We start from the raw sequence: 25,113 nt of genomic DNA on the forward strand, positions 1-25,113 counted from the left end.
CCACAAGTAATGCAATTATTAACTTTTACTGACATCGGTAAGGAGCAAGAAAAAGTTTCCCCAACAAGGTACTTAGCTTTTTAGATGAAGACTTCAGTTCTGAAACTCGAAAACGAAAATTTCAGGAGTCGGCCGACCGGCACTTGCGAACTGCTTCTGCTTCGGGCACCGTGCGGCAAGAAAGACTGATGTAATGGCGTCGGCTGCATGTTTTATACCCCTGACGACCTGACGTCATGGATGAAGGGACAACAACTGACGCAGGACCCAAGACTTTGTTAATCAGGCCGACTGAGGGCAATCTGCCAGCAGATTACCCAAATGTACTGACTGCAACAGTGAAACACGAAGAACATCTTTCCATGTGAGTGTTAGTAGGACCCTTGAGACTTCTTGAGCCACATTTTTCCACTGCCTCTCTGACCTTTAGTATAAGGTCTCTGAGGAGCCAAAAAACATATGCCCATGACAAAAAGAGTCTTACCTTCCTACTCACACCTGGATAGCGTATCTATGAATTTGGGACCAAAATGTAGTGCCATTAAATGGTGCATTAACAAAGACTTAAAAGGGTCTGCAAAATCGCATAGGTGCATCCAGGCATGCCTCCTCACAGAGATGATGGAACCCACAGCTCTACTTGTTCCTTTGGCTGCATGCAAGATGATCCTCATGGAAGAGTTAGCTACAGAATGTAGGATGGCCACCTGGGAAGGTACTCTCTCTTTTGCTTCCTCAGCTACTGCTTCTTCAGGGGTACCTGACACCTCCATGTTCAGATCCCTTTGCAAGCTGGGGAAATGAGAAAGATAATTCAGTGATCACAAGGCAAAGGTCGCTGAAGAAAACACTAATTTCCTGCATCTATCCATCATTCTGGAATTCTTATTAGGAGGATGGATAGTTGAACTCTCCTCAGAAGGTTCCTCCTTGGTCGCCGCTGCCATGACCATGGCATAAACTGCAACCCCTTTCATCCAGAAGGCTTTGTCAGACAGGGTGGTAATTATTTTATTCAATCTCCGAGGAATAGGTTAGATGGAATCCGGGGTTTACCACGCCCACTGAGAGATCAAACCTATGATCTCACTGGTGGATGGATTCACCCAGGAGGTACATAGGTGGGAGCCAAAGGCCACCAGGTACACCGACTCCTCAGGTGAAGGATTACTGGACTGCCATCCACCTCTCTTTTTCAGAATCTCCAGAATCTCCACAAAGGAAACATCCTCAGAAGATAATCATGGGGATACTTCTCCTTCACAGAGGTCAGTATCCTCAGTGGCCAACTCCTCCACAGAGTCCAAATGTTTCCTCTTGAAAAGTCTCTTCCTAGGGACCTCCCCAGTGGAGTAGTCTGGGGAGGTATTGAAAAAAGGCAGGAGTACCTGGATGAGCATCCTGGTGCCTGAAGTCCCACTGTCCCTGTGGAACATCTTGGTGAAAACAGGAATGCAGGATACCTTGATTAGCTTGAGGATCCGAGGAGCAGATGACCTTCTAGATGCAGTGGCAGCTATAGCCCTCTCCAGTGCCCCAAAGGCTGAGTGCTCCTGAATGGAAGAGGGCTCCAGCTCCAAGAAGTCATGCTTTCAGAATGGAGTCCCCTCCTACCCAAAAGATAGCTCACCAAGGGTAGAAGCCAGAGCCGAGCTCAAATGCGCTGAAGCCCCGAGGCACATCAACTGCTCCAAAGACCTGGGAGTCAAGTGAACTTGAGGTTCACGAGGTTCACTGCAGCTACAGGAACTTTTTGGCTCCAAAAAGGCTGAACAGCTCCCAGCAAAGGTCTGACCAGAGGAAGAGAACATCTTCAGATCACAGCTGAAAGGCACCGGGTGTATCGGATCTGATGACTCCGAAACTTGCCCTGAAAATTGGAGGAGGAGGAAGAGGGGGAGAAATTGGTTTAGACAGACCTGGCACGGCAAGGGTCAAGGCCAAGGGGGATGTAGTGATGCCTTGTGTCCATAAAACCTTCTGCACCATCTGTTCCACGTTTTCTTCAGTGAGGTTCCTGTTGAATCAGAAGTGGACGATGATGGTGACCTTGGTCTAGATAAAAAGGAAGACAGCACCCTTAATGGAACCGGATCAAATGTCAGGGAGAATCAAGTCCTTGGAAGTGTCAATATAGGTTTGAAATGACTTGTGGTTGGATCTAACATCAATGGATCCCATCTACCTCTACCAGATAGAAACAGAGCTGAAGAAGCCGGATCCAACTCAGAAGCGATCGGAGCCAAAGGCTTTGACCGAGTCACAGACTCCACAGTCTTGGGAGATTTTGATGGTTTATCTTTCAGCTCCAAAGAGTTGGCAGAGCTGAGGAAGGGCTCTTTTTTCCTCTCTCACTGGACTTTGAAGAAAGTGAAGAAGAAGAAGGGATCGAATGAGCTGATTTAGTTTCGGTGGAAGATCCAGATTTTGCCCGACTGCCAGAAATATCCTCCTCAAAAGCAGATGGCAACATGCCCCTCAATATCAGCTTACCTTTTTCTCTCAGCCAAAGCTCGGTGGTTGAAGGAATGGTAGCTTGCACAATCTTTTTGCAAATGAAGGGGCCCAAGAAAATAAACACACAGTGAGTATGAGTCACTAAAGGGAATCTTATGACTGCACTTTGTGCATTTTTTAAATCCTACAGGTTTTTCCTGCTTCTCTGCCATGATGCAAAGAATAAGGACAGAGAAAAACACTCACACAGACCCACACACACACTTAGGAGCAAAACAGGGAAAAAAGGAGGAATATTTTCTTATTTTTGGCAAATCTAGATGAAAAAAGAAAGAAAGGGAGAACTGCCAACAACAGTAGTTAAAGAAATACCTTAAAGGTAAAAGGGGAGGGTAGTAACCTATAAAAAAGGCGGTTACTATCAGGAAAGGAAGAGAGAGCGAGACAGAAAGAGAAAATGAAAGCAATCTAATAAAATGGTTATTGCTAAAGAAAGGTTCTTAAAAAGAAGGGGAGAGAGAAAAAGACTACACTAAAAGGTATAGAAATTAGACTACAGAAGAAAAATTGTAACAATACGGCCTGATAACTCAAGAGCTAGCTGATTGGACCTTGCCTTCGCAAAGTGGCAGACGAGATCTGAGGTAACAGGGAGAGATGCTTTGTGGGTAAGGGGAGGTATCCAAGAGCTTTTTGGCTGCCACAAGCTTAGTAATAGCAAAGTCGGATGCAGTGGTTCAGATCCGGACCCCTATGTGAGGATTAGATGAAAAATATCAGCTCAAACATTTGCAACTACACTCAAGTTTCAATAGAGACAATGCAAACAAGGACCGTAAACATCTAAGAAAGAAGTTAGATTTTATTCAGTTAAAATGCCAAATTAAATGAACAAAAATGTGATGAAGCACAACGGTAAAAAAATTTAAAGTTTCACTAAGCAATAACAAAACACTGCAGTTTTTTTTTCATCCTTTTGATTGCTGTTTTACTGCTTAGATTACTCTGAAATACTGCTATTCAAAATCAATAAGGTTCAGAAAACTTGTTCTAATATTCAGCAATGACTGAAAAACCCCAGAGCATTTATGGCTGTCATTATATTAGCCATCAACTTTGCCCCTAAGAGCTGATCGATTATACATTTCTCTACATCTCAAGGTGATAAGAATGTGAATTGATGGACCAAAACAGTGGGTTTAAAGGATTAAATAATTAAGTAGGTGAACCAACTATATGCCACCAGTATAAGACATCATAAAAGCAGACAAAAGAGTTAAAAGTGTCCTTCACAAATACATGATGGGTGAGCCTTGGTGCACAGAGACACCTAAAGGATGTGGAACTGTTCAAGACTACAATCAACCAGCTGCTTCTCCCCCCAATACCAATGCACATACAATAAGCAAGGATGAAGATTTGAAGTAATAACACTAAAATCAAAAGAAATACTTCCAGAATGGTGACAGCAGGTGATGCCAAGAAGGAAGACAATCAATACCATAAATGCATGCTGAGAATTCTATACCATTCTTGTATGATTTTTACCCTCACACATTTAAAGTCGATCAAGTCATGAATGGAAATTTAGTTCCGACTACAATGGAAGTAACTAAGGCTTAGCAAGCAGAACTGAGAGAAAAAAGGTAATCATGGATGGTAAAAAAAAGTAAACAATGGTAATCGCCGTCATCACAGGAGGGGTGACAGTATGCAGGACTGAATGAAGGCATAGACAGATACAAAATCCTGCTGCTGTCAATTTACATCATGGCCTCACCTAGGAGTTTAAGTAAATGTAATTTCCCCTTCTCTGTGTTCACATACATAGGCCCCCTTTCCACTACTTTCAGCACTGATTATGCAGTCAGTACACAAGTATTCTTAAAAATACTTCTATGATTTATGCTTTCCTTAGGCTTATTGATGCATTACTCAGGGATGATGTATATTAATAAAATGAAAAAATGAATAAACAGCTGTTTTCAAATTCAACAGAAAAACATTAATGCCACATTAAGTTATAATGCACAACAACTTGAAACAGTATAAAGAGGAAGAGGAAAATGTTGCCTTGGAAAATAAGCCATAATATGAGCAGCTTAACAGAACATGGTGGTTTCTGTAATGGCGACTATCTCCCTACATAAATGCCTACAATGGATAATGTGACTAGATAAAGAAACTGATAGTGCACTACATTAAATAAAAAAGGCAGGCAACACAGAACACATCCACTAATGGTATTCATCAAACAATAATAATTTAATACACAATCATCAGATCTCTTCCCCAATTGCATTATGTCAGTCTATGTAAAAAAAAAAAAAAGATTTTTTACCTATTTTTGCAGGGGTCAACAGCTTGAATGACACTGTAGATGTGCCTTTTCCTCCAGATTTTGTTGTCACAATAATATCTCCCTTGTCGTTTTTGGCAGGTCCTACGCGACAAACAATTTTGCTGGCAGATATCCATTCAGCAGTAAGCAAGCAGTTGTGCCCGCAAATGGTTAAGCCTGAAATGAAATGCATCAGGAAAAATAAAGTACCTGATAAAATTTTTTCTCGTCTTTACCTGTGAAGTACAGACACTAGCCAATTTGTGTACAATGACTTAAAGCATTTCGTAGTAGAATAATAGTGCTGTGTTGAAACAGAAGTTACATTTAATATACACATTTGCTCCCTTAAACATATAAAAATCATGCAAATTACACTGCAGAAACATAACATAATTACATATATATATATATATATATATATATATATATATATATATATATATATAATTTCATCTGGAAATGAGAACATCAAAAAGTGATTTTAAGACTACAGTGGTGCACCCTCTACACTCATGTACCAAAATTTCACTTATGTTTACTGGAAAAGCAAAGCAGCATATTAGTTTAGGATTTTATCTATAAAGATGGTATTCCTAGTCTAAATCTTATTAATGTACATATGACTGTTGCCCAATGCTACCTTGTAGCTTGATATACCATGCGATAATTTTTGCTCATCTACTGATGATTCTGGTCTATTTCTAATGAATTTTCCAAACTGTTAAATGGATTGCGTACCATATAAAAATGTCTGCTTTTTTAAACACATACTGCAAGATCTATTTCATAAAATACAAAGCTACTGCAGTGATGACATATGTTATCAGCTATCTCATTTTATTAGTTCCACAAACTAAAGCAATGTAAATATACTCACGAGAGTAGCATGTACTTCAAAAATAGGATCAATATTGCAGTAACTTCACAAATGTACAGAGAATTAGCCAAAGAAGGATATGATCCCTAACCTGATCATTTCAGCAGTTAGACACACTGGTGATGCATTCTCAAGCCATAGCCATTAAAGGGATCTTGGCTGTAAAGACTGTCACTGTGCCCTAATCTCATCTTCTGTGAAGTCCCAGGACACCCTGACAAATGCAGGTAGGGATTCAAACAGATGGTACTCCACTGTAAGGTCCGGTGTCCTGGGAAAACATATGAGAAACTCACTGCATAATGCACAAAGAGCCAAACACCTGAGAAGGAATAAGTGAAACATCACTGTATACCACAGTCAATGTTGGAGCACAGTAACAAACCAAATGTAGATGCAGCTGTAGGAACAAGAGCATGTCAAACCCCAGAAACAAACGGACATGGTGGAGTGATAATATCAACAAGCTTTGCAATAAAAGGAAGAACATTTTCACCAAAAGTAAGAAGAGTAATTCTCAGAACAATACAGCAATTGTCATAGGTTTATACATAAATACTAGGCTATCAGTCTGCAGACTTTTAGAAGCCTAGTCAATAATCAGAAGTCAGAATCAAACACTATACTTTGCATCTGTGAAGTAAAGACCTTCACCATTTTGGTGTAGTTTCCAGCATCACGGTCAACACTGTACAGATTACAGACCCTAACCATTATGCCAAACCCCTTCCCTTTTTTGTGGGGACAATGCCTCGTGCAGTTCCAGTGTGCACCAAGCCCCACTTCAAGCTCGAGCCCAACCGACCCAGCCTTAACAGCCAACCCTTACCTTGTCACTGAAATAACTCATGAGCTTGATAAAACCAACCAAAGCCAAGTCTGAGGCTAAATCAGCTACCCAAGCCAGCCAAAGACAAGCACAAGCCTTTTTAGTTGCATTCATAATCTCAAAAGCACAATGCAGAAATTCGCTGAGCTGACTTTAAGCGATGTTCCCCACCTGAAGATACAGCGAACCTACTGGCCAATAAATTCAACTCTAAATTTACCCCTCTCCCCCCTCCACCCAACTGTCCCTCAAGATACACTTGAAACTGCCTTGCCTCCAGCTATCACACAAGACCAAGTTCTAAAAGTGCTATCAAAAGTTAACAATACTGCATCAAAGGATCCTGACAATATTCTTGGATGAATCTTAAATAGAATGAAACATGATTTAGCCAGCCTCCCCAACAACACTGTTCAATCTCAGCCCTCATAAAGGACTTGTAACAGGAGAATGGAGAACAGCTATAGTCATTCTGCCTGCATAAGGGAGGACCTTCCATAGATCCACACAATTACAAACGCAAAAGTCTGATCAGCCACATATGCAAAGCCATGGAAAGAATGGAACTAATCAATAAGGAGACACAGGACCTCTAAACACTGGTCCCATCACAGTTGGGATTTGTCAAGGGTAGGTCATACTTATTCAACTTGGTGGACTTTTTTGTAAAGGTCACCAAAGCAATGGCTGAAGATAAAAATTAAAAATAAAAAATTCCTGTCAGATGAATCTAAAAACGCCCTATTCCATGCCTACCTTTTTCCAAATCTATTTTATGGCTCACAAATTCTCACCAACCTTCAGAAATCCCTCTTTAACAAAATTAGAAACTACTTATAATAAGGTTGCCAGATTCGTTCCTAATCAATCCTATAAATCTCACCGCCGTCTTTCTCTTAAAAGCTTCTACTGGTTAGACTTCCCCACCAACTACTTCTCTCTCAGTTTCAAATCATTCATTCCAGCCTGTATCTGCCCTCTTTCTGTCGCATCTCGTCACTTGTCTACCTCTGTACCCCGCCCATGACTCTCTGAAGCACTGACCACAGCCTACTTCAAATCTACAAACTAAAAAAGAACAAAATCTCTATAGTTTCTTCCCTGCCCTCTCTTGGAACAATCTCCCCCTGGATATTCACAGTATTAAAGCAACCCAAACAATTCAAGCTGCAACTAAAAACTTTCTAAGAAGTACATGGACCTGCCATTACACTCACCCTCCTTAACTGTCTACCATTAACTCCTCAGGTATCTCCTTTCTTCCTCTTCCCATTTTTTCTCTCATCCCCGTTCAACAACCGTAACTGCTGAAACTGAATTGTAAATAGCTTTGACTACCCACTAAAACTTTCTATTCAAATATGATTATGTCTAAACTATTTGTTTAACATAGTATCTAGAAGTTATTATTGCTTTCTGACATTTCCTCCATTTTTGATGTTACTCTGTAGCTACAACTTTTATAACTGTGTTCTCGATGAGGCACAATGTTTTTACAAAAATATAGTTTTTAACATTAGAAATTGTTAACTACAAACTAACTTTTAAATATTGTATTATTTTTTGCATATGTGTTAACTGTGGAGCTTTTCTCCCCGGGCCTCCTCTAAAAAAGGACAACGGCTCAGTCAGACTAACCTGGTTAAAAAGTGTCAAATAAATAAAACAGTACACACAGCATACCTCAATCTTGCATAAAGCTTTTGACACAATCCCCCCACACAGGCATAGTAGAAAGGATAAATAAACCCCTATGTCACCTGCTGGACTGCCAACTGTCTCAGGAAATCAAAATAGGGGAAGTTACCTCAACAAAGAGACTAGTCACCAGCGACCAGTGGAGTCCTCCTTCTCTACCAGGGTTCTGTGCTGAGACTCTCCTGCTTGGCATCTACTTCAAAGGGCTCTGGCTGCCTATGTTTAGAAACAACTCCAAGTTAGGAGCAGTCACTGAGTCCTCAAATGACTTAGTCATCCTTCAGAAAGGTTTGTCCCAAATAAATAACTGGTGCTCCACTCATGGACTGAAACTAAATGCCAAAAAATGCAGTATTGTATCCTTTGGGAAGTCAACTACCCTGGGGAACTACCACATTGACAATACACCCCTAAGTTGACCCAGCTGTTTAGGATTTAGAGACTTAACAGTGACCTAACTTTCAACCAACATGTGTCCACTGTCATAAATAAAGTCCATCCATATTGCATAGCTTATAAACAAAAGGATTGTGTTTTAATCTAGGATGCTACTGATCCCCTTTACTCAGTTGTCTTCAGTCAAATTATTGAGTATAATGTCCCCTATGGCATGTCTCTATCCAGACACATGCAACAAGGGGAACATCCACAGATACCTTACTAAAAAGATGCAAGGCCTAAATAATATGTTCTACGTGGACTGACTCAAAGCCCTGTCACTATACTCTGTATGTTAAGGGGTGACCTGTGTCTGGCATACAGGGCATTCTTTGACTCAATACTGATGGATTTATTGCACATCAGGAAGGCAAGCAGCATCAGAAACACTCTGTCTAGGGATCTAAACCTCCTCTTCAGCATCAAAAGAACAGTTTGGAGGGGCAAGTATATTTCGCTGAGGATACCGCTACTATGGAACAGACGTCTTATCCACATAAAACAAAGTTTATCCCTGTCTATATTCAAACACAACTTTGATCTATGAATGGCAAACAGAAAATGTACCCCAGGACTACCCTCTGTACTACTAATGGACACACAGACCGCTCTTAAATCCTTTATCCCATGCATGAATCCCCTCCAATTATCTTGGTATGATCCCAGTTATTCTCATGGGACTGGTAAGGCCAATATGACATGAAATAGAATAGTTTAACTCAAGCACCAAAAGGGAAATTGGTTAGGCTTAAAATGTCCCACAAGTGCAGCTAGCCCAATATTTACCAACAAACCTATACACAACGGCATGAATACACACTAGGAAGTTTAAGTCCATTACTCTGTTTATTATCAAGCACTTTATAAATGGAACACAATACAAAATGAAAACCAGTGGGAGCAACTAACAGTGAAACGCCATCAAAACAAATAGCAGATTAGAGCAACCAAGTAGCTATGTAATGAAGCAGTAGACTAGACAGGCATTCACTCTATCAGGGGATCCAAAACTGTCCCTCTGTCCCAAAAATAATTTGTACAAAATATTTCAAAGTCAAGTAAACATCCATGCTCAAAACTGGCTCTAGGGACTTCCAAAATCATGGCACAATGAGCAACAACTTAAGTCTAGCTCCCCCAGTGTGAAAAGAGAAACTTAACAGAAAAGCCACTAGACTTAGATTGCTGGGTAAATTTTAGTAACTGGCTAGTATGTGTATTGCCTGGATGCCAGGAAAAATTAAATAGAGGACCTGAAGGAAAATCAGCTAAAAAAGACAATGAAAAACACTGACTAACAAAAGTACTGCAGCCGTTCAGCAAAAAGCTGTGCAAGCGCCAGACATGACTTCCAGTAACCTAGAGGAAAGTATAATGCAATTACACACAGACCTGACCTGACTAAAATAAATGAAACACTGATGGAGTGCATCAACTCAAACAATAAAAGGCTGGAAAAAAATGGAATAAGCTTTAAACAGATATTCAGATAAGGTGGTCAAACTGCAAAAGTCAGAGGTCGAAATGAAGAAAAAGGATGGCTGAATATGAAACTTAACAAGAAGAGATATTTCAAAAAATAACAGAATTAGAGGACAAAGCATGTAGGGAAAACCTCAGATTTTCTGCTGTACCTAAAAAGTTAGCAGGAACAGACCATCAATTTTATGAAAGCACAAATAAACAAATGGACTGGTATTCCACAACAGGAATTGTTAATTGAAAGGCCACATAGTATATATGCTCCAAACCAGGCGATGAGAAAACAACCTAGACATTTAATAGAAAAGATGTAATCTTACCAGCAGGAGGAGCTGATTCTGACAAAACTGTGGGAGGCAGCAGAGTGTTTTTGGATAATGACTACTCATTGTAGACCAGGCAGAAGACAAATACATTTATTCCATTATTCAGGGAATGTCGAGACGCAGGTATGAGTTTCTAACTGCTGTTCCCAGCTGTCTTCAAAATATTTTTTCTGAGGGAACAAAATCATTTTTGATGAAGTACATGCTAAGGAAGAAATACAAAAGTTTGTCCAACAAAAAGTGAGCTGTGAAACAGAAGGAGGTTCTGCTTCTTGTTCTTCTAGTAATAAAGACCACAGAGAGACTGCGCCAGTGAAACCTTTCCAGTGTTTCAAAGGAAAATGCCTGATAGAGGGGAAAAAAGCAAAAATGTTGACTAGAAGAATCAAAAAGTACACTGGAAATGAAGCAGAGACAGGGTTTGGGAGATGGAGATGAACAGGAATTGAACAAGAAAATCTGAAAATATTGGACTTTCTTGGACTTTCGTAAACTTGTAGGGGACTCTATATATACCCTCCTTCGTGTCATTAACATTTGGAGTCCAAAATCAGTAACTCGTAAACTGACAAATGTGGGATTACAAAGCAATAATTATATTTGATAAACATGACAGAATAAGAAAATCCAGGAATATTGGACTTTTTTGGACTTTGTTAAACTTGTAGGGGACTCTAATCATATGCCCTACTTCATGTCATTAATATTCAGAAAAATAGTCTTGAGAGGGGAAGAGGAGGAAGAAAGTTAACTGTAAGTAAAAAAAATCTTAGTAGTACTATTTAAATAGTGCATAATTTTCTTTGCATGTTACAAATTACATGTTTTCAGTTGTTTTAAGTGTAATGGGGATACTACTGTAAATAGGTGCTGCTGTTTTTTTTCTTTCTCCTTGTTCAGTTTTAAAAAATGTAGGCACTGCAGTGTAAAAAAAAAAAAAAAAAAAAAAAAAAAAAAGATCTGGTTACAAGACCAGGATATAAGAAAAATAGTGTAGAAGTTTATTTTTCTAGTAAACAGGTTTGTGTCTGGTTTGGTCTCTAGCAGACAATCTGATAAAGAGAAATGGCTTAGAGAAAATGTTTTCTGAAAGCATTCAAGAGTTTTCCAGCTGACAGAGCTATAAAGATAAGACAAAAGCAGACAGTACTTAAAAGAACCACTGCCTATACCATGTGTCTAAGCATGGATAACCTTTCTTTCAGGTAAGCTTGAATCTGTATGTGTGTGGCCGTCAGTCTGGAACATTTGTTCCTATTAGGAAGGTGAAACTTCAATATTTGAAGATGTACATAGTTTTGTGTGTTATTATTAAGTTAACAGGTTTCAGGGGGTACTGGGTATGTGTGTATTTTGTTTGAAGGCTTTCAATAAAACAAAAAGTTCTATAACATGTTACATAGGCTCAAATGGAGATGACAAGATACCGCTGTAGAAAAGATCAACCTGCCAAACAGTACATGCATCTAACAAAAAACTGGAACTAGGCATTTAACAAAAAAGCTGTTATACATAAAAGGTGGGAATAATAATTTCTCAAGAATATGATGCTTTGTATAATGTCTTTAAACCTTAATGGTCTCACAGATAAACACAAAAAAGAAATAGTAGTGAACAATATTAAAAATGTAGAGTGCAAATAGCTATGCTAAAAGGAGACACACTTGGAAAGAACTGAACATGTGGATTTGATAAAGAAAGTTTTTCAGGATGGTTATTCAACGGAATACCTGGGGCAAAGGAAGAGAAGAGTACTTCTATTAATTGCAAGAGGAGCTCCAATAGTAATAGAAAAGGATAAAAAAGACAATAATAGTAGATGTATAGTAATAAGGGGCTACTGGCAAGGGAGGAGGATTACACTGACGTATTTATATTCTACAAAAAATTGTCATAATGGAAAATTCTCGAAAAAATAATCAGCTTTCAGCAAGGAATGTTACTTGTAGGTGGGGACTGGAATTCGAATTGCAATAGTGAACATGTGTCTGGGGGGGGCCAGAAGGGAAAAATATAACAAAGGAGGATAGATTTTTAAAGAGATTTACAAAAATATTTGGCATGGAAGATGTGAATTCAGTACTAGGAGTTTCACGTGGCCTTAATTATTCCCCCAAGATACAAAAACTAGGCTAAGCTAGACATAATTTATATTTCACAAGCACATGTGCACGTAACTGAAGGTCAAGACCTGCACCTAATAACTATTTCAGATCTTGAGCCAATAATAACTAAAATAAAAACACAAAGTAATGAAATAAAAATGAGACACTGGCACTTTCCCACCTATCTGTTGAAAAGAGAGGAATTTAAGGAATGGTTAGTGGAAATTATTCAGGAGCTATTAGAAAAGATAGAAATTTCTTCTGAAAATATAGCTAGGGAGTGGGATAAAATTAAAGTGGAGTTTAAAAATAGGGTGGAAATAAAAGAAAGGAAGATATGGTTAAGAAGTAACAAGAATTATTTAGATGGACTGGCAAATTAAAGTATTGCAAAATAGGGGTAATCGTACAGACCAAGAAGAAGAGAAAAGTACAGTTTTGTACCTACCATAATTGTAGATGTTAGAGTGTTCACACTGCTGCAGTCATCACACTTGGGTTATCCTGCCATCAGGCGGTCCCGCAGTCGGCCAGAGTTCCAAAGTCTTGGTCCGGCATCAGTTGCTGTCACTTCTTCCCTGACGTCAGTGCACCAGGGGTATATAATATGCATCCAACGCCATTTTCTTCAGTTTTTCTTACCCCAGATGTCAGGTGCCCCCAAGTAGGTAGCCAATTACATATTGCTAATCAAACTTAAACATATAAAATAAAAACAATACCTTCAGTTACCAGCAAATACACCCCAAAGGTTGTATAGGATAGAAAGGTAGAGATAAGTCCAGCTAGTTTAGAAGGGATGGAGGGAGGGTAACCTGGACTGCAGCAATGTGAACACTCGAACATCTACATTTATGGTAGGTACAAAACTGTATTATGTTCATCGTGTTACACTGCTGCAGTCATCACACTTGAGTTGAATCCCAAAGCTAAGGTTGGGTGGCTGGTCTATAAAGAGTTAGGATTGGCTATGAGGCCCTGCAGAACTGCAGTGGCAAATCCTGCTCTGGATTTAGAGTAAAGAGGCAGGTGATAATGCTTGGTGAAGGTGTGCACTGAACTCCAAGTTGCAGCCTCCAAAATTTCCTTGGTAGGTACTCCTCTGAGAAAAGCTGTTGAAGTGGCTGTTGCCCTGGTGGAATGAGGCCTAATGTTATTAGGGACTGATTTTCCATGCTGTGTGTAGCAGTACCGAATACAGTGTCCTATCCATTTGGATATAGTCTGCTTTGAGATAGCATTGCCTTGTGATCCTGCAGCATATGCTACAAACAGTTGTTCAGTTTTCCTGTAAGCTTTTGTTTTGTCCAAGTAGAAGCATAGCTGTCTGTGTATGTCCAAAGAATGCAGAAGTTTCTCCCCTTTATTTTGGGGGTTTGGATAAAAAGTTGGCAAATGGATGGTTTGTTAAGAGCCACACTAGATACCACCTTTGGCATGAAAGTAGGGTTTGTCCTTAAAGATACCCTGTCCTGATGAAAAATTATAAAAGGTTCCACTGCCATTAATGCCTGTAGCTCTGAGACTCTTCGTGCTGAAGTTACTGCCAGGAGCAGAGCTGTTTTCCATGATAAAAATTTTAGATCGGCTGTATTGGCTGGCTCAAAAGGTGGTAGGGTCAGTTTTTCCAAAACAAACTTGAGGTCCCAAGTTGGTGTTGGTGCTCTCCGGGGCGGTCTTAAGTTTTTAGCCCCTCTGAGGTACTGCTTTAGCAAGGGATGAGAGAATAAAGGAGGATCCGTGTTGTAATGTGCAGAAATGGCAGAGGCGTGGATCTTAATTGATGAAAAGGATAGGCCTCTATCCAGCATCTCAGTTAAGTATTGTAAAATCTGAGGAATGTTTGGAACAAGAGGGTCAAGGCTGTGAGCCTGGTTCCAGGCGCAGAATCTCTTCCATTTTTCTGAGTAAGCTTTCCTGGTGCTAGGCCTCCTGGCCTCCAAAATGACATCCATAATAGCTTTAGAGAGAGGTGTTGCCTGTTTGACTAAAGTATCTGCCATACAGCCAGGTTTAGGGTTTTGAGCTGACCGTGCAGGATCTGATTGTTTTGTTGAGTCAGAAGGTGTGGAATTTGGGGCAAAATCCATGGTGGGCCCTGAGCCAAGTTCCTTAAGATTGGGTACCAGTGCTGGCATGGCCAGTCTGGAGCAATCAGGATCATCTGTGGTTTTTCTTGTCTGGCTTTTAGGAGTACCTTTGAAAGGAGAGGCAGTGGTGGGAAGGCATAGACTTTTAGGTTTTTCCAGCTGAACAGAAGAGCATCCACTTTCCATGCTTGTTTGTGATAAGTCCTTGTGCAGAATTTTTGTAGTTGGCAATTCAGTGGGGAGGCAAAAAGATCTATGTCTGGGCATCCCCATTATCATGCTGAAGATTTGTGGATTCAATTTCCATTCGTGAGGGTCCATGATATTTCTGCTTAGGTCGTCTGCCAGAGTATTTTTCTTTCCTGGCAGGAATTGTGCTTGCAGGTGAACTTGGTACGTTAGAGCTGTGTTCCACAAGGTCATGGCTTGCCTGCATAGGGGATAAGAATGAGTGCCCCCTTGCTTGTTTATGTACCACATTACTGTGGTGTTGTCTGTCTTTAGTAATAGTTGTCCTGGATGTAGAAGGTCCTTGAAAGCTGTTAGGGCATTCTGAACAGCCAACATCTCTTTTTGATTGATGTGAAGATGCATCTGGTCTGTGGTCCACTTGCCCTGAATGCATTTTCTTGCCATGTGTGCTCCCCAGGTGTAATCCGAAGCATCTGTTGTTAGAGTTTGCCTGGCTGTGGGTTGGGTAAAAGGCTGACCCTTGTTTAGGTGACATGCCTGTGCCCACCATCGAAACTCCTGTTGTAGGCAGGGAATCATTGGAATTACTGCTTCTAAACTGTGAGAGTGTTGAGTCCAAACACTTTTTGGGTACCATTGTAATTTCCTCATATGCAGTCTGGCATATGGTATTAGTAGTATGCAGGATGCCATGAATCCCAGGGCCTGCAGAATTTTTCTTGCAGGGAGATGGGACTTTTTTGCCAGTAATTGAAAACATTGGGTTAGTTGAAGTTGTTTGTCTGGCGTGAGGTAAGCCATCTGGGCCGTTGTATTTAAGCTGGCACCCAGGAATGTAATCTGTTGTGAGGGCACTAGTTTTGACTTCTTTTCGTTTACTGTGTACCCTAGAGAAGTTAGCAACTTTTTCACAAACGCCAGATGCTGTAGAAGAATGTCCTTTGTCTCTGCTTGAATGAGGCAGTCGTCCAGGTATGGATATATTTAAATTCCTTTTTGTCTGCAAAATGCAATTACTGGTGCCAGGCACTTTGTGAAGACCCTGGGTGCAGTAGATAAGCCAAAGGGCAGTGCAGAGAATTGGTAGGGCATTGTACCAGCTTTGAATCTGAGGTATCTTTTGCAGTTTTGTCTTATAGGGACATGCCGGAATGCCTCTTTGAGGTCCAGAGTAACAAGCCAAGCCTTCTTGCCCAGCATGGGTAGAAGCTGCTGTAATGTCAACATTTTGAATTTCGGAATATCCAGGTAAGTATTCAGAACTGAAAGGTCCAGTATGGGCCTCCAGGCTTTGTCCTTTCTGGGGACCAGGAAGAGTCTCGAGTAAAATCCTTGTCCTTGTTCCTTTTTGTGGTACTTTTTGTATAGCTCTCATGTCCATGAGGGCTGAAATTTGTTTTTGTGCCTCTGCCCACTGATTTTGTGGCAGGTCTGGCATTCCTGTTAGCTTTGGTAAAGTATGAAAGTGGAATCTGTAACCTTGAGACACAATATTCAGGACCCATTTGTCTTGGGTGATTGTTTGCCAGTTTTGAGAAAAAAGTGCTAGTTTCCCCCTAAGGGGGCTTCCAAAAGGGAAGTGCTTGGCGTACGCAGAGGAAGGTCATTGTGACTGTTTTCTGTAAGGTTGAGACTTGTCCTCACCTCCTTTAGGGGTTGAGGTGCCCCACTGTCATTGTCTGTTTGAGCCTTGGGGTTGAGATCTGCCTCTTGGGCGTCTGTATCTGCCTCTCTGTGGCCTGTCTGGAAAGGACCAATTCTTTGCTGGCCAATTTCTGCTAAACCGAGGTGGCTGTACCTGTAAGAAATCCTTGACTGTTTGCATAGATTTAGCTTTATCCTCCATTTTCGTTAACACCTCTTCTGCCTTAACACCAAACAAAGCATCATGCTGTAAAAGAGCATCCAATAATTTTGCCTTAACATGATAAGGTAAACTCAGTTCTTTTAACCAAGCATGTCTTCGAATAACAGAACCTGTAACTGCGGCTCTACAAGAGGCCTCTAAAGAATCAAAACCACATTGCAGAGTATGTTTTCCCACCTGTTCAACTGCATGCAATAAATCCTGCATTTCTTTACAATCAGGAGCTTCTGAGCTTGCAAGCATTTTCTGTTTTAACTGAGCCATTAAATATTGTTGGTACTTAAGCATGTGAAACTGGCAATTTAAAGCTCTTACTGCTAAAGTTGCAGACGTGCATACTTTCTTCCCCCATCTATCCAAAGCTCTGGAATCTCTGTCAGAGGGTACTGGATTTTTTGCAATGGAAGCCTTAACCCCTTTTGGACCCAGGGAAATAGTTTCTGGATCAGCAGAAGGGTTTTTGTAAAGAAACTTGTGAGAGTCAGGGACTCTATAATGCCTATCTGGCTTGGCTGGAGCAGGGGGCAAAGAGTCAGGAGATAAACTGGATTCAGAGAACACATCATCCACAATATCTAGCACAGGCGGAATAGCCAGGGGCCTGTGCTGAGGCAATAAGAGGAAATCCCTGAGCCTTTTCTTGGATTCTGAGTAATCCTGGCTTTCCCAATGGAAATGCTCCCCCATGGTATGTAAAGTTTCCCCAAAAGAATAACCTTCAGGAGGAGAGGCTGAAGGGATAGATTCCTCAGCATCAGAGTCCTCATAGGGGGGTAGAGAGTATCCCTGGTCTGAAGAGGAATCAGAGGAAATGGAAACCTGATCAGAGGAGTCATAGTCTGTATCCTGCCTAGGCCTTTTCTCAGGAGGGGGATGGGAACCCCTGATTAGAGCAATGAGGTCTTCATCCATTTTAAGCATCTGTTTCTTAGGCATGGAGGACTGTCCAGGAGAATGCTGTACTTGTTCCTTTGTCTTTAATGGTACCTTTGTCTTGGCTGTTGTTTTAATGGTAAATTGTGAAGGTCTGAAAACACCCTCAGAAGCCGATGCCTGCTCAGAGGCTCCGGACCCATCTGAGGGGTTAGTTTCCGTAGGCCCAATACCTTGAGTTTCCAGAGGCCTAGATGTCTTCACGTGGGAGTCGGAAGCAGCCTGTGGCTCTGAGGTAGCGGGTGTCAGGGGCTGCGAAAGCACCTCACTGAGAACCGGTGACTGGCCTAGAAGAGGTTTCATCGTCGGTTTTGGACCTCGGATGCCTGTCTTTGCATTTTTTCGGTATTGAGGTCGTCGGCTGATCCGACGGCATGGTATAATTGAACCTTCGGCCAAAGTAGTGTAAAGCAAAATCAAAACGCCTTTTTATAGTGCATTTGTTAAATCTAGCACAAAACCGACAATTAGTGACGTCGTGATCAGGGCCTAGGCATGGAATACAGTAAGAGTGGAAGTCCTTATGAGGTATTTGCTTCCCACAAGAAATACAATTATTAACTTTTTCTGACAGCGGTCTGAGGCAAAAAAAAGGTTTCCCCAACGGGGTACTTAGCTTTTTTAAAGACTTCGGATCTGAAATTCGACTTAGAAAATCTCAGGAGTTGGCCGACCGGCACTTGCGAACTGCTTCTGCTTCGGGCACCGCGCGGCAAGAAAGACTGAAGAAAATGGCGTCGGATGCATATTACATACCCCTGGCGCACTGACGTCAGGGAAGAAGCGACAGCAACTGACGCCGGACCAAGACTTTGGAACTCTGGCCGACTGCGGGACCGCCTGATGGCAGGATAACCCAAGTGTGATGACTGCAGCAGTGTAACACGATGAACATCTGCAGAATACTAATCAAAAAATAAGGGATTACCTCAATAATATGCATGACTTTAGAAAGACTGTTGTTAAGCAACTGTTTCTTGATAATAACTCTAAATCACACAAACCTTTAGCACAACAACTCAGGCAACAGACAGCAGAAAGGGCTGTCAACAAACTTAAGGAGCCTATAAGAAAGGAAGATAACAAGGGATCCTGTAGAAGTATTAGAAATATTTCACAAATTCTAGGAAAGTCTGTGTAAAGCATAGAAATACAGAAATCAAGAAAAGATACAATTGGAAATGTTTATGGAAGAATTAAATATGCGTAAAGGAGGCTAAATTACTAACAGTTTGAATGGAAGGAGAAGATAAAAATGGTGATGTATAACCAGTCTACAGGAAAGTCCCCAGGAATAGATGGTATTCCTGTGGAAGTTTGGAAGCTAGGATGGAAAAAACTGATAAAGATCTGGAAGGTTTTGTTTAACAATATTTTAAGAGGAGGAGAAGTACCAACATCCTGGAAGAAAGTAGTGGTAGCTGTAACACCTAAAGAGGGTAATGATCCATTAGATTCAGCTTCATACAGGTCCATTTCAATACTAAACCATGATTATTAAGTGTTTATGTCTATAATGGCTAAAAGAATGGCAAAAGTGATGCCAAAATTGACAGATATGGATCAATGTGTTTTGATGGAGGGAAAGCAAACATTTAACAACATTAACAGAACGCTGATGATCCAGGGGGAAACATTTAAGAAAATGCCACTGCTACTGGTGGGTCTTGATATAGAGAAAACATCTGATAGAGTAAGCTGGGACTTCATGAGCACATTGATGGAAGCACTTGCATTCCCTGATAAAAATGATAAGGTTGATTAGGAGGATATATGAGGGAATCGGAGGTAAAAATTAAAGTGGACAGGATCCTCTCTGGAAATCTCTACTTGAACAGAGGAACCAGGCGGGGTGCCCTCTCTCCCCTTTATTTGCATTATATTTAGAAGCATTAGCAAAGAAAATAAGGGACTCAGAAATTCAAGGATATAATTGGTATGGTAGTCAAGAAAACCTGGCTCTGTTTGCAGATGACATTATTTTATACCTGACAAAACCTAAAAAGGACATTGCAGTGCTGTGGAACATACTGAGACAGTTTCAATTCTTTTTGGGATACAAAATGAATGAAGCTAAAACAAAGGTGACAGTGGTAAATTATGGACCCACATATGAAATGGTTCAGCAATATCCATATTTCTGGGGACATGATAAAATTAAATATTACAGAGTATGGATTAAAAATTATTCCTGTGTGGCAGCTAAGGATATGTGGGAAGAGACTAAACAAAACATAATACAAAAACTGAGAAAATGGAAGCTCTGTTATATGGCTATCGATAGTAAGATACAAGCAGTTAAAATGTTTTTAGTTCCTTTAGTCTTATATACAGGTCAGGCACATTTTTATTAACCAGAAAAGTTGTGGATAGCAATTAATAAAGAGCTGAAGGAGTTTATTTGTGAGGTGAAGATGACAAAAGGCAAGTGGGACAAGCTTATTCTTCCAACAGAACAAGACAGATTGGGATTATCTGGTTTGAAGGGGTATTTCAGAGCAACACAGTTATGGCTCCTATACATAGCACAAGCAGAAAATTAGAAGTTATGTACTCACCATAACGTTCCATCTGAGTAGGTGTATTCATTTGTCTGCAACCTGTGGGTTATGGATCCGATATCGGATCCGAACCGGCATGGTTTTCCAGCTATGGATCCAAGCTCTCAGCTCCTCCCCTCACCCATAATGCCCTGCTCTACCCTCATGACCTCAGATCGAGTTTGCCAAAGCAACAATACCCTCAAAAGGGTAACAAGGAATATGCAGGAAACTGAAAGGCCAGGGGGATAGGAGGGCGGGATGGTTGCAGACAAATGAATACACCTACTCAGATGGAACGTTATGGTGAGTACATAACTTCTAAATCTGAAGTAGGATATTCATTTGTCTGCAACCTGTGGGACAGAGTCCCCAGCTACCTGAATCTTGGGCGGCCATCATGGAAGGATATTCCGGAGCACCGGAGCCAAAGGATGCTCTACCCCTAGATGCAAGATCCAACTTATAGTGAGAAATAAATGTATGAGATGAAGCCCACGTGGCTGCTGCACAAATATCATCTAGAGGAATCCTAGCCTTGAAGGCTGCCGAGGTAGATACTGACCGGGTTGAATGGGCATGAACACCCCGGTGCGGGCCTTCCTGACGCTTGATAAGCCAATAAAATGCACTGTGAAATCCAGCGGGACAGAGAAACTTTAGAAATTGGCTTGCCCAAACTGAATTTTGCAAAGGAAATAAACAGCTGGTCGGATTGCCTATGACCAGCTGTCCTGTTGAGATAAAATCTAAGTTGCCTGTGAACATCTAGTGAGTGTAGCTTATATTCACCTTTGTTTTCATACTTAGGGAAGAAAACAGGGAGGTTAATGGATTGATTGATGTTTGCTTCAGAAGCGATTTTAGGAAGGAAGGACGGGTTGGTCCTGAGGGAGACACGGTCCGGATGAAATACCAAGTAAGGAGGTTTAGCTGATAAAGCTTGAAGTTCAGAAACTCTCTTGGCTGATGTAATGGCTACCAAAAAGGCTGTCTTGTAGGACAAGAATTTGAGATCCACTGTAGCCCCGGCCTCGCATGGGGGAGCGGTCAAGGCCTGTAGAACCAAAGAAAGGTCCCAAGGAGGAACTGCTTGCTTTATAGGGGCCTGAGAAGGAAAGTACCCTTAAGAAATGTTTTGCACAATTTGGCTGACATAAGAGGATTAGACTCTTGACCAATGTGATAGTGAGAAATTGCCGCCAGTTGAACTTTGACTGTGGAACTGCTGGCACCATCATTAAAGAGAGAGGTTAGAAAATCAAGCACTACAGGGAGAGGAACCGTGAAGGGATCTAGGCCTTGCCGCTCCGCCCACACAGAGAAAGCGTTTCCATTTGCTTGTAAACCTTTCTAGTGGATGGTTTATGAGCCGCCACCAAAATAGCCTTTACCGGTGAAGAAATACCGAGTCCTTATCAAGAGTGGAACTGGAGCAGCCAAGCGGTCAGCTTCAGGTTGTCCAGGTTCGGAGGAGGAATGCAGGATGGATGGGATATCAGATCCGGAATGGGATCTAGAATCCAAGGAGGATTCACCGAGTGAGACCTTAGGAAGGGGAACCAGATCTGTCGAGGCCAGAATGGAGCAATGAGAATCATTCTGCAACCCACCCGAAAGGCTTTCTGAAGAACTTGCAGCATCAGAGGCAAGGGTGGATAGGCATACAGAAGACCGGGTGGCCAAGCATGCACCAGAGCGTCTCTTGGGGTACCTCCGGGTGGAGGTATTAGAGCGAAAAACTGTCGCACTTGGTGTTTGAGGGAGAAGCAAAAGATCGCATGAAGGGGTTCCCCACCGTGCGAATATGCGTTCGCTACTTGACAATTGAGAGACCACTCGTAAGGGGTCAGAATGGTGCGACTGAGCTTGTCCGCTAGGATGTTGGACCGACCGGAATGTGCGTTGCTATGAAAGCGATTGGTGGAGATTGCCCATTCCCAAACTCTCATGGCCTCTCGACAAAGAGGGTAAGACCTTGTTCCCCCTTGCTTGTTGATGTACCAGACAACAGACATATTGTCCGATTGAATCGCAATTGTTCCCAAGGGAAGAAAGTCCTGAAGTGCTAGCAACGCTAAGAGCACTGCTCTCATCTCTAGAACATTGATATGCAGTAAGGTCTCTGAATCGTTCCACGTGCCTTGGACTGTCCGGCCCAAAGTGCCCCCACCCGAGGCGGAGGCGTCCGTGGTCACCGTGGCGAGAGGGGAGAAGCACAAAATGGGCGACCCTCGTGGAGATCCGGGAGTGGAGCCACCACAAGAGGGACCGCTTGCAAGCCTTGCTGATCGCTATGGGATGATGCATGGGAGAGCAAGGTATGACCACTGTACTAAGAGCGTCCACTGTAGAATGCGATATTGAGCCTGGCAAGAGGAAGAAGTGCTATCGACGAAGCCATGGACCCTAGAGCCCTCAGGACCAACTCCGCTGGAACAGAACATGAATGGAGAATGGCCCGCACCTGGAGCTGCAGATTTAGAACTCTGTCCGCAGTGAGGAAGGCTCGTAAACTCCTTGTGTCTAGTCTGGCCCCTATGAAATCTAAGAGCTGAGTGGGTGCCAGGTTGGACTTGTTTGTATTTATTGTGATGCCCAGAAATGGAGCAAGATGGAGAAAGGAGTCTCGCGCCGAGAGAAGTAGATGCCTTGTTGGGGCGGTAAGGAGCCAGTCGTCCAGGTAGGGAAAGACCTGCACCCCTGAAGCCTCAGGTGGGCCGCTACCACTGCTAGTACTTTGGTAAACACCCTGGGGGCTGTGGTGAGACCAAAGGGAAGGACCCGAACTGGTAGTGACTGGCTCCCAGCCGAGCGGAGAAACCTCCTGGAGCGTCTGTCCATTAGGATGTGGTAGTACGCGTCCTTGAGATCTATCGAGCACATCCAGTGGCCTTCTCCCAGAAGGGGGAGAATAGATTGTAGAGTGACCATTCGGAATTTTTCTTTGGGGACTGCCAGATTCAAGAGAGAGGTCTAGGATTGGTCTTAGTTCCCCCGTCTTTTTTGGCAGTAGAAAGAACCTGGAGGAGAACCATGATCCGATGTGGTCTGGGGGAACGGGCTGGATGGCTCTTTTCTCTAGCAGATGGCCAATTTCTGCCAAAGCGGCCTCCCTTTGACCGGGTGGTACGTCTGGGAGGGACTTCATCTTTGGAAGGTGAAGGAAAGGAATGCGATATCCCCTGGATATGATTTGGAGAACCCAGCGGTCCGATGTTATGGACTCCCATGCCGCTAGGTGCCCAGAAAAACGTCCCCGACTGCCACCAGGGTAGAGCAGGCGGGCAACGTCTCAGGGTTGCTGCGCGGGCCGTTCAGAGAAAGGTTCCCTGGACCCGAAGTTTCTGGGAGCCCCTCTGCCTCTAGGGCGGCGTCCTCCCTGTCCTCCTCTGCCACGGAAGGACTGGTTGTCCGAGCAGGCTGGGACTGCTGCGACTTCGGAACCACATCTTCTTCTGACCCTTTTGGTTCCTAGAATAGGGCCTCTGGGGTGCAGAGAAGCGGATTCCGAGGGCAGACAGCGTCTTCGCGTCCTTCTCGCTCTGGGTCAACGTCTCGCGAACGGTCTTGCCAAACAGAGCAGAACCATCAAAGGGGCGTTGCAAGACGCCTTGAAGGGCTCAGAAAAATCGCAGTGGTGGAGCCAGGCCTGACGTCTAGTGACCAGTCCTGTCCCCACAGCTCTAGCGGCGCCCTCCGTAGCATGGGAGAGTAGCCGCATAGAAGTATTTGTGACTGACCTAAGAGTGGCCATTTTGGTGGAGTGCAGGGCTCTGTCCTCCTCCGAAATGGACTCAGGGGGGGATGCAGCGTACTCCTTAATAAGGTCTCGCTGCATCCGAATAACATGTGCCAAATAGTTCAGCGCCCTTACCGAGAAGGTAGCCGAACTGAACATCCGCTTCCCCAAGCGGTCCATCATCCGAGACTCCTTGCTCGGTGGGTGGACTGAGGGACTCTCCTGAGCCAGTTCCCTCTTTGTGGCCGCCGCCATCAACATGGCATCTACAGGAGGCCCCTTACTCCAATGGGTCCTGTCGGAGGGCGGGCTAAGGATCCTGTCAGGTCTTTTGGGAATTGGCTCCATGGTGTCCGGTTCCTTCCACGCCCTGGTGGTAATAAGGTCCACCAGGGTGTCGGCAGGGGACACCCAAGAGGTAGACGGCCCGTTTCGAATGCCTCCAAGAACACGGACTCGTCCGAGGAAGACTTGGGGGCAGACCACCCCCCCCTAATACGGAGCATTTCCATGATGTCTCCGAAGGAGACATCCTCGGGGGGTGACCGTGGGGAGCCTTCCCCTTCCTCCAAGTCCGTGTCTTCAGTGAGTGACTCGGGGGAGTCAATGTGCCTCCTTTTGCACGTATGCTTGCGAGGGGCCTTCCTCTGGGGGGCCTGTCAGAGGAGTCCTCGCAAACAGCAATTTGCTCCATGGGAGCAACTTGGGGCACAGAAACGGGCTGTCCCAGGGGCCGGATGGTGGAAGCCTGGCCCAGTGCAGAGGGAGCGCTGGACGGGCGAAGCAAGTGCCGGGGTCCGGAGACCCTCAACAGAGCCCTCTCCACTACATCAAAGCCGAAGGAGCCGACCTCGATCAAAGGATCCGACAATCGGCTCCCCCTCGGATCCGAAGAGTGGATCGGAGCCGGCGCAAGCACTCGGATCCGAAGGACAGTGCGCTCCGACACAGACGGCGCCGAAGGAGCACTGATCCCCGGATCCGGCTCGGATCCAGGCTCCGAGATCGGATCCGGCACTCGAGGCATGGTCGGATCCGGTACCAAGTACTATCGGCTCCGACCTCCCCGCGGCTCCGGAGCTGGTGGGCTCCAGTTGCTCCGAACCCGGACAGCTGGTCGGAGAAGGAGCAATAGGCTTAAAAAAGGGTGTTGAGCTCCCCCCCGGAGGGGGGGGAGGCAAGAGCACTCCCAT

The 25,113-nt window shown here is 43.2% G+C and overlaps 1 protein-coding gene across 2 annotated transcripts in view; it reads right to left on the bottom strand.

Annotated features, from left to right (window-relative positions):
- The window catches only part of EXOC2 (exocyst complex component 2), a 2,261,550-nt gene that overhangs the window by 1,839,517 nt on the left and 396,920 nt on the right, over nt 1-25,113 (bottom strand). For both annotated transcript variants that reach the window (XM_044065154.1, XM_044065156.1), the window contains exon 3: nt 4,799-4,975. In XM_044065154.1, coding sequence (XP_043921089.1) covers nt 4,799-4,975 — 177 coding nt within the window. The remainder of the gene's footprint in view (nt 1-4,798; nt 4,976-25,113) is intronic.

Source organism: Protopterus annectens, chromosome 3.part0 (genome assembly GCF_019279795.1).
Source record: "Protopterus annectens isolate FY-2018-M chromosome 3.part0, PAN1.0, whole genome shotgun sequence".
In the NCBI taxonomy this organism is placed as follows: domain Eukaryota; kingdom Metazoa; phylum Chordata; order Ceratodontiformes; family Protopteridae; genus Protopterus; species Protopterus annectens.